At 37.6% G+C, this 10,354-nt stretch overlaps 1 protein-coding gene across 1 annotated transcript; it reads right to left on the bottom strand.

The window, feature by feature from the left end:
- Window positions 1-723: 723 nt before the first annotated feature.
- LOC124171535 lies at window positions 724-9,377 on the bottom strand. The gene is made up of 4 exons (XM_046550713.1): window positions 8,748-9,377; window positions 8,387-8,560; window positions 1,604-1,728; window positions 724-1,523 (listed from the first exon to the last, which is right to left on the bottom strand). The coding sequence occupies exons 1-4, from the start codon at window positions 9,261-9,263 to the stop codon at window positions 1,337-1,339; spliced, it is 1,002 nt and encodes a 333-aa protein (XP_046406669.1). The 5' UTR covers window positions 9,264-9,377; the 3' UTR covers window positions 724-1,336.
- Window positions 9,378-10,354: the final 977 nt, after the last annotated feature.

The raw sequence follows: 10,354 nt of genomic DNA on the forward strand, positions 1-10,354 counted from the left end.
TATTATTTGTGCTTCACTTTCTTCTTGTAACCGGCATTAACCATTAACCATTCATGAACATTGCAAAGGAAATGTGCTGATGCGCCATCATGAATGAACAATTTTTACCCTCTGATTTCTGGCTTTTTCCATCTACCAAAGCACTGTTGTCCTTGTACTTTTTCTATTATATGTTCCTATTCCTTTCTTTCCTTACCTGTGAATTTATTTGTATGCTTGCACTCAAGGAGTCATATAAATGAGTGAAGTAGTATTATTAGTTAATTGACGCATTATCCAGCTAACTTTTCTAACATTAAAATCAACTATGAATTCAAAAATTATATTTATGGAATACAGAAAATTTAATACTTTTACATGCGCCTATCAAAATATTGCATGAAAAACGAATGAAGAATTCACCCCGTTCACATGAAATCTATCAGAATATCTTTTAAAATATAAATAATCAACAAAAATAGATAAAAGAAAGACAGGCTACTGGAAATATCACAATAAATAGAAACTATAGACATTTTATCAAGGAAACAATACAATTGCTAAAAATATACTAATATGTTATTAACATCACATCTGAATGAATATTTTCATAATTTAAGGTAATTATAATACTAAAAACAACAAAATTACAGGGTAACAAGGTACAGAATGACTTATAGAATTAAAAGGCGAAAAATCAACTTAATAAATGACTAGATTCCACTTTATTAATTTCACATTTGGTCGTACATCAGTCTTACATTTGAAATCATTGGGTAAAAAGATACCCAATATTGAATTTATCATATATGTGATGTATAGTCATACATAAAACAAGCATGAAAAATCATCAACTAATGGCTTAAAAATTTTGAACAAACACCATTATGATAAAATAAAATTACACTAATTAGATATTGGAAACAAGTTTTGACAAATTTACCAAGAAATAAGAAAAATATCATGAAAATCATGATTATTATCAAGGACATTACATGACACAGTAAGATTGTGAAACACGGAGAACTTTTCAAGTCTTATTTATCAATACCCATATGACCATGGCATGCATTTTTATGTCCAATCATTTCACCTATTATAATTACCACCTGAGTAAAACTCATTGGAATGATGCAGAATTTACAGTAGAAAAATAAAATTATTGCAACACCTCATAAATAACAGTCTTGAGGCAGTTTCCCCGAAATATGAAATATTGACTATGGCAATTGCAAAAACATGATGCCCCATGAGCATAAATTATGGGGCCATAGAATTAGGGAGGAGAATTCCTCAGAGTGGCCATTCAAATATTAAATTTGAATTCCAGACTTCTCTATTTTTGAAAATTTCCATGTCAATGTCTTCTTCTCCTCCTTTTCCTCCTCCTCCTTCTCCTCCTCCTCCTAACAATGCCTGACTCATTCTGATCTTTATCTGCAATAATTAAGGCGAAATGAATTGTTTTAGTGTACATCACATTTTTGAACCTCTTATTTGTATCTTTTAGTATCTGTCGGATATATCCTTTTTGAACCTCTTTCCTGAAACAAAAGAGAGAGTTAAATTAATGGTGCCCCAACCAAAATACAATCATGGCATGAGATCCTGAGACGTCACTTACTTTAAAATTAATATTGATCTTGCTGTCATGTATATGTCAACTATTTTTGTAGCATCCGCTTTTGAGAGTAATCTCAATGCCACGGTGCCATATAAATTGATGTATATGAGTATGTCACCTTGGCACTGGAAAGAGACATAAGTAAACATTAGTAACTGGCAGCTGTCATAAAGAGGTCAGATTTCTGCTAGGCATAGCTTCTAGTAGTATAGTGAGGGCATTCATCTGTCATTTGCAATTTCAGAACACAGATGAAAAGAATTATGTAGAGATGTATACAGATGTGTATCACATTCTCAAAGGCTGAGATTGAATGCTATACATTGCTCATAAGGCCTCAAAACTAATGGGGCTAAAGGCGGCTTAGGCTGCCCCCTAAAAGCAAAATTAAATTTAGTTCAAAGAAAGTTTCGAAAGATTTTATTTACATCCGAGAAAAGTGGTGAGAGTATAAAACATGCAATTAAAGTAAAAATATTTTTCTGAGCAAATAATATTAAAAACTAATAAAACGCTGTTATCATTTTTTATGATTTTGGTTTCCATAACCTTTTCTGTGCTCCAACCTGAACAACCACAGCTTGCCCCCCTCTACTTTTGATCCTGGGTATGCTCTTGGATGGAGAGTTCATTCCTATAAACTCATCATAAGTTGAATCACACGTACGTACCAATCATTAAGTAAATACCAAATAAAAAGCAAATGCGCATGGTATTTACTTTACGATCGGTCCTCCTGAACAAATTAGTACCTACTGTAAAGCAAGGACCTGTTGTATACAAATTTTATGGGAAAATACGACAAGTAACATTGAGAAATAATGTCCAGCAGTATTAGCCAAAATAAAGTCAAGTAGTTTCAAGCTCATGTTATCCCTTGCTATCTGCATCAAAACATACTCCTCACCACTAAAACTCAGCTATGCTTCAAGGCTTCGATCACTATTTTTATCTTTTTGCAATGCCTTAGGTGTTTTTCTCTGGCTACAACATAATTTCCTTGGCATTTCCAAGACTTTCTTCAGTGGAGGTCTGGTGTGATTGAGGGCCCTCGGCTGAGGCTCATAATGGGGCCTTCCTCACTGGGGGATTCTGGGATCTTGCTCTCCCCTGGAAAAAGTTTAGGAGATTGCATGCCCGGTAACAGATTTTAACGCTATTCTGGCTCTTAAAAACTATATAAAAATTACAATATTGTAAGTAAAACTACTGTGAAAAGCAGGAATTTTATAGCTTATAATATTAATTAATGTATTATGGTTCTGTTATCTATTTAGAGAATTTGTTCCTTGAAACTGCACTGGAATCTAAAAAAACCTCTAAAATAACCTTTTTGAATGACCCTTTCAAAAAAGCATTAGGTTCTCATTAACCTTGGGACAACTTTATTTTATTTATTTTTGTTATATAATCTTTTTACACTGAGTATATTGTAAATAAAGCAACTAATGAATACGTAGAACTTTAAGATTGTAAAAAAATTTGGATCAAGTAATCTGAGCCTTTTTTATATTACACCTTTCATATATGCTTCACGGTAGACTCAAGCGTTGTGGGTGCCCCCTAAGCTCGGGGCCCTCGGTGATTGCCGACCAGATGACCAGGCTAGACCCCTGCGTCTCCTACCACTATGTGACCTGTACCATGTCTCTTTGAGTGCCATATCTCAATAGGTTTAGAGATGAATGAAAGAAGAGTCAAGTAGAGGTGAGACTATATGTATAACCTGTTCCCCCAGCAGCATTAGCATTGTGATGGCCATTTAATATTTGTAAGACTATTGTACTGTGGAAGGTTACACAGGATATCCACTGGGTCAGGTTCTCCAACTCCATCTCGGCAGACGTTTCGATGGGCGAGTTGTCCATCGTCTTCAGGGCAATTCATGGCATTCAGTCTTCAGATCATGCCCTGACAACTCACCCATCGAAACGTCGGCCTAGATGGAGTTGGAGAACCTGACCCAGTGGAAATCCTGTGTAACCTTCCACTGTTGTACTGTCTGGTTTTCCCCTTGCAAACAATTTAAGAGAAATTTTTTAAGGTTTCACTACCTGTAATGTTTCCCACATTTCTTCCAACATTTCAATGAGCGACTCACATACCCTCCTTCGGGATTAAAGAATCCAATGTCATTCCGTTCATACATAAGTCTGTAAGCAATTTACCACTGCCCAAAGCTAAGAGTAGTTGCTCTTTCAGCATCTCCTGATTGGCTGTCACTCCCCTCGGACTTTCAGGAGGTTCTGTCTTTGTTGATAGTGTTACTGTGCTGTCAGATTTGAAAAGTCACTAAGCAATCCCAGTGCTCCTGAAACCAGTATAGCTCTAACAAAAGATTGTATCACTGCACAATGGGCTGTCATGGGGGTTGGGCCACGGAACTCACAAAATGTTTGTGAACGGGAGGGGAAGGTTGCTCTGTGAGGAGTGTTAATGGCAAACTCTTTGTAATTACTACCAACACTCCTGCTAAAAGGAAGAGGTGACCCACCACTAACTGCCTTCTAGTTCCATCTTATCTTATGACAATGACACATGGCCTGAAATTCTTCCTTAGTTTTAAGGTTAGGTCTTGGCAATGGATGATTTCCTCACTTGCCTACTGGCCTTGCATGTGTGTGCTTTGTACCTCTATCTTGTGCATTTTGGTAAGTCTTTGGGACCATTTGTGTATTGCTCACAGCAGCCATAATGGAATTTCAACTTTAAAAAAAGTAGATTGGCTCCCCTGCCATTCCCTCCCTCTCTGCCTCCCTTTCTTCCCTTCCATCCTTTCTATTCACCTGTTCCATCGTAACTGCCCTCCCCTCACACAGGACTGCCAGGTTCTTTACTAGAAATGAAAAGAAGAAATTTTCATTTCAACATGGATTTTCACAAAGTAAAAGCCGAATCAATTTAATTCTTCTTTACTAGAACCTGCCACAGCCCTGCAGTTTCTTCATTTCTTCCTGTGAATCATATAATTGTGATTGATGCTGTGCTTAGACTTACTGATTTTTCAGGCTGTCCTAAATCTACATCTACATAATACCCTGCAAGCCAATTAAAGGCGTGTGGCAGGGGGTGTTAGGACACAAGCCGTTTACAAATAAAAAGGAAATGCTCTAAGGAAATTACAACTAGCATTTATTGAAATCCCTTATGGTTAGGGGGAAAAACGAATTCCCATATCTATCCGTTCGGCATATCATGACTCTTAATTTATCGCTTCTGTCGGACCTGGAAATATAGTGTGGCTCTGATATTATGTTCTTGGTGTCACTCTTAAAGATATCCATTCTCAATTGTTCAAGCAATCTAAGCCTAGTCCTAAATGAAGGGACATATCTGCAATGTTCTTTCAACCTAGTTTCTATTGTGCGGCTCTTCTCTCCAAAGTAAGATTAGCCGCATTCACGTGGTATGGTGTATACTCCAGGAGATTTTCGTCTGCTAGGGTCCTTTGCCATCATTAGTTGGCAAGAAATCTTAATTTAGATAGAGGTAGGTGGATGGTGTTGAAATCAACCTTCCTCATGATCCTGGAGATCCAAACTAATATGGTGGCTATGTATTCCTGAATCACTGAGGGAGATGGGAAAGTTTCTTATGGGAATGTTGAATGTGGATATGGGAAACCTTGCCATTGCTGTTATAAAAATTGGCAAAGCAAAGGTGCCACATTGTGTTTGTCATTTTTTTCCTGTGGTGACAATAATTTAACCCTTTCGAGACGGTCGAGTTCTCTCCTTAGCATGACTGCTGTACTGAGCCCAAAGAAACTCTTCCGTCCCCTGTGTACTGAGCACGTTTGCAGGACATTCGTTAAGAAGCATCTCATGGATAATCTCGGTACCAACCTTTTTCGACCCTTTGCATTATCTCGGACTCTGAGGGTAGTTGGGCTCCCTTCTTTTGGGGTTTTTAACCCTACCATTCAATCATGCTTAGTTTATATGAATTAGCTGTATGAATAATTGTTGCTTGGTCGTATATTGGAGACTTTGAATTGAATTCCATGTTTTATTCTCAGAATTGTCAAATTTTGAACGAAGCTCTACTGTCAATATTAACGCATTTAATGCAGCAGCAATTTCCATGTGTATGTTTATGCTGAAATCGAGATATAAGTTAATATTTATTGTAGAATTTCATTTAAAAATTGTAAATGCTGCTCAAAAGACAAAGAATTCAAATCTTAGTTTATAAATTTTGATAAAGGAACAAATATTTATTTCGAAAACCGACTGAATGAACAATTGAATGACTGCAGTCCCTTACTGCAAAGAGGGGTAATATAAGATGAGGGGTCCGGGTACCTGCTCCCAGATTTCGAGGGTAGGGCCCAACTCCCGCATTGTTGGGTCATGAAACTAAGACTTTGTGAACCCCCAACTGTCGTAAAAGTGGGGAGATTAAGGAAAGGTATATTTTCGGCATTCCTTCTTCTAGGTAGAAATGTCTCCCATGCAAAGTTTTGGCTTTTGTCTCGTGGGTCAAGAAATGTCCAGCCGCATATTTTTGTCATTGGTAGAAAGGGGTTTCCGGTTATGGAGCCAGGCACGCAGAAGGATAACTTTTAATAAGAAGGTTTAAAGATCAAAATTAATCTGTGATGCAAAGCAAGGCAAGGTTTGTGAAGCAGAGGACTCAAGAGTGGCTATGAAGCATAGGAGTCACGATGTTGACATCAGATATTGGTCATGTTGCCACTGTGTTTTCCAATATTCTCAGGTTTATGAGAAAGAATGCAACAGATGAATAGCCAGAGTAAAGTCAGAATAATTACAAAAGACTGCTGGGAGTCTGTAATTACCTAGATGACCGAGGTATCTGGTTCCAAAAAATATCAAAATTTCTAATGCAGCTTGTGTAATGATGTAATTTTCCAAAAACATTTTTCCTAATCAAAGTAGTTCTAAAGTGAAATTCCTACATTGAATATCTTTTTAAATAAGTTTATGAAATGGGCAAATTTTCTAATTTTAGATTTTTATACTAATCCAAAGTAATGGTATTTGCAAGTTGGGCTTGTTATTCTAGTTTGATTTGCATTGTTATAAATACCATAATCAGAAACAATAGACATGATTTTTGTATTAGCAGTTTTCACTCCTTTTTTTGGGTTGCTTTTATATGACTACCCAAAGCCAACTTCACTATACATATATGTTTCATAGTTGGCCTATTGTTTTTTAATTGTTTTCAGGAATGCATGACATTGATGATTTATACCAAGCACCAAATTGAATCTGTTGCACCATCCCTTACTACAATTATGCTACAAGTATGTTGCAAACTGCTGATGGTACCATGATATTGTTTCCATAATGAAATCACGTATCAAGCAGGTGCAGACTTTCGACATCCACCTGCAGGTATACCAACAACATAATTCTTTTTAAAGCAGTCAATTAAGGGCAGTGATTCTTGGTCAACATCATCTCTCACAAGATAAAATACTTCGTGCACATCATTGGGAGGCATGAACACCAGAGCCTAATTCATGTCGTCTCCAAGCTTTATGCCTTTGTTATCCAGATAATTGCATGCATCCTGTAGTCTTTCACTTTGAACATGGCGGTAGAAGGATTGTCCAAGATGGAAAAAGCAAGCTGAGAGATGAACACCATGAAACGTAAAATTACATGCATTTAAAATACTGACTTCAAAATTTGCCATAATTCTCTGTGGTCTGCAGTGTTGGACTTGGATGAAACCCGAGAACATGATCAAGCAAATGATGGTAATGCCTAACCAACAATTTGACGAATTTGTTGTATTTCACGTATGTACCTCAAACTTTTTCTCAGTATCGCATCTAGGGCCTTATGTCACCTTTTTAAAAAGACCGTTTTACACGGGACTCGTAATTGCGTGGTCTGACGAGTCAAAATCTGAATGCACATTCAAAATTGTGTCATATAAAGTGGTGAAATACTAGATTGCATGGATCTAAGATGGCAAAATAGCACATTCTAATTTCGTTAGTGCATTTGCACAATTCCACGCCATAATGAGAATTTGTAGAAAACTCAAGGGAATATTATTGTCAGCCTTCTCCAAAATGCCCGGTTTATCTAAAAGATATCCTACTTTGCAAAATTTTTATTTATTTCCCCTTCTCTTAATGAATAGGACCTGTGGATAAAAATAAAAAAATTTCAATTGTCAATTTGGAGCTTGGGGGTTTGTTACAGCAGGTTAGAGCTTATACTTATTGTTAGTGGAGATTCTTAGTGGGAGATAATTTTAAAATTCAACTGAAAAAAATAGAAAGGCTACATTCCTAAGGCTGTTGGTATCCTTGAGGATAGGACTCACTTCCATTAAGAGTCATGCCATGCAAGGGCGTAGCCAGGATCATAACTATAAGGGCGGGGCAAACCAAGTTGTGACATTTTAGCAGGGAAAAGGTGAATGAAACCAACATTTTAAGATAATTATAACGACGCTTAATTAATTTATGAGATTATTTCCTTGAAAAAATAGTTTTACTTTAGTTACATATCTTATGCTAATACCTATCATTTTTCGTGGGTTTGAAGAAAATTTGTTGAATATTTTCGTTTCGATTCAGTACTGATTTTGCTTAAAGACTTTTGCGATTTTTGCCCCCCCCCCCTGCCCCTCGCTGGGTACGCCCATGACACCATGGAAGAATGACGCCAAGATGTGAGTACACTAGTAGACGTTTACTCAGATTAGGAGATAGTATATATAAAACAAAGGAGTAAGGAGGCTCCGTGAGGTTAATTAGAACTGGATGGAGCACTTAAAACGGAGGAGGGTACTTACTCTTTTACATTCCGAATGTGGCATTACATATGCACTTGAATCCAAACCAAGCACCGTCATGGTGGGATCAACAAGCTTGTATTCTCCCAAAGCTCTTTGGATAATATCTTGTATGACTTTCATAATATCCTCAGGCCAATCCTTTTTTTCAGCAACTCTGTGTTTTGCGGTGAGCTAAAGAAACAAAGCAGTTGAATGATGAAGCGGTTCGTGGTCAATGTGTGCCGGTCCACGTGACTGGAAAACTATTTATAACCAGCTTATATTATAGTCAAAACAATGATTACGGTATAAATATCAGTTTAAACAGTAGGTATTTGTAAGACCATGCTGCGTATTTTATAACCTCAGATGTACTTACAAAATCATTTTCTTCCTCAATAAGCGGTGACTGTTCCATTATATCTCCTATTTCCGCTAGGAGGACTTCTTGCTCGTTGCGATCAAAGATTTCGGATTTTACAATGGCGCCCTTGCAAAAAGCGTTTTTTTCCCGACGAGTCCATGCATACATGAAATAAAATTCGAAAGGATATTTTCCGTTCGTCTTCATCTTTGGAGGTTGCCAATCTGCCACTTCTCTTCTTTCCTCCGCCTCTGCTTGCTGAGACGTCGATGGTTGTGCACTGGTTTGAGAAGTCTGGCCCTCTGAAATCGAAAGTCCTATCTTCTCCTCCATATCGGCCTGCTTAGAAGTAGATGGTTTATCCCATTCTTGCGAAGTCACCTCTAAGGTTGATTTCTCTATGTTTTCCATTGACCGTTCGCTCATTTTTGAACAATTTGAATCAGACGATCCGCTAAACTTTGGCTCATTTTCGTCTCCGCTTCCCGGCGACCTGTCCTCTTCACCCGAGTCCATTTTCTCGGGAAACATAATGTATCACATTACCAATGCAACACTTAGATGGAGAACTAAAAATTGCAGTGTAGCTCAAGCTACGCTTCACACATACCAAATACCTTAGGACGATAGAACTTTTTTGTTTCCGGTTTGCAGAACACATACCATAATGGTGGAAAACATTTGGCGCGGAAACTACACTGCTGTTTCAGTATTTAACAATGATAACAACATGCTATGAAGGCCAGATATAACCCATCGAGCGTAGATTATTATAGGTAATTCACAGTGCTTTAACTAATATATGTAGCGGAATTTATTAATTTGTTGTCACTGAATTCGCTGAACAAACGCCGCCAATGGCGGGAAAAATTTGGCGCGAAAAGTTCTCTGTCACTAGGTTTTTTATTATGATAAAAACATATTTACGTATCACGGCATGTTCTCTTACGTTAAAATTTATCCAGATGGGTTATTTCTTTCCACCATTTTTTTTAAAGAAAACGCTCTTATTAAAAAAATAACGAACCGAGTTAAGCGCTTACAGTGGTACCTTACGGCCAACGACTGAATTGAATCAGGTCAGGAACTGCGGAAGGGGGGGGGGGGGGGGCGTATACTGTACATATTTATGGCGGTACTTTTTCACAGATTGACAACCAGCCGACTAAAAATGTCGAAACTATAATATTGCCTCGGTATTTAATCATAACACGGAAATAATCATGCATGACGGCATATGCTTTTATTTTAAACCTCTATATGGTATATCACCTTCTTCAATCACTTCTAAAACGCAAACACTCTAAAGAAATAACTAGCGTAGGCGCCTACAGCGGTACCTTACAGTTAGTGCAATGCACCATATCACACTCAGCAGTGGATAAGCCTGGGTGAGATGTTGTAAAGCATATTAAGAGTATATTTCGTAAGGCCGTGTTACACGATACACGGAATTGCGCAATCTGACGTACGTGCGAAGGCGCAATCAAAATTGCGTCGTGTAACGTGGTGAATCGCTAGAACACATGCGAGAATGCGTGGATGCGAGACGGCAAAATAGCCCCTATTCTAATTTCTCTCATGCAGTCGCGGAATTCTACGCCATTTTCGAAATTAATGCA

The sequence above is a fragment of the Ischnura elegans genome, chromosome X (genome assembly GCF_921293095.1).
Source record: "Ischnura elegans chromosome X, ioIscEleg1.1, whole genome shotgun sequence".
In the NCBI taxonomy this organism is placed as follows: domain Eukaryota; kingdom Metazoa; phylum Arthropoda; class Insecta; order Odonata; family Coenagrionidae; genus Ischnura; species Ischnura elegans.

Bases quoted from the DNA above. Each gene is read 5' to 3' on its own strand.
- LOC124171535 (XM_046550713.1), bottom strand. From the start codon at position 9,263: ATGTTTCCCGAGAAAATGGACTCGGGTGAAGAGGACAGGTCGCCGGGA. The intron at 8,561-8,747 runs GTAAGTACATCT...TTGTTTCTTTAG, and splicing joins TTGAGGAAGAAAATGATTTT to CTCACCGCAAAACACAGAGT. The intron at 1,524-1,603 runs GTAAGTGACGTC...CTTTTGTTTCAG, and splicing joins AGATCAATATTAATTTTAAA to GAAAGAGGTTCAAAAAGGAT.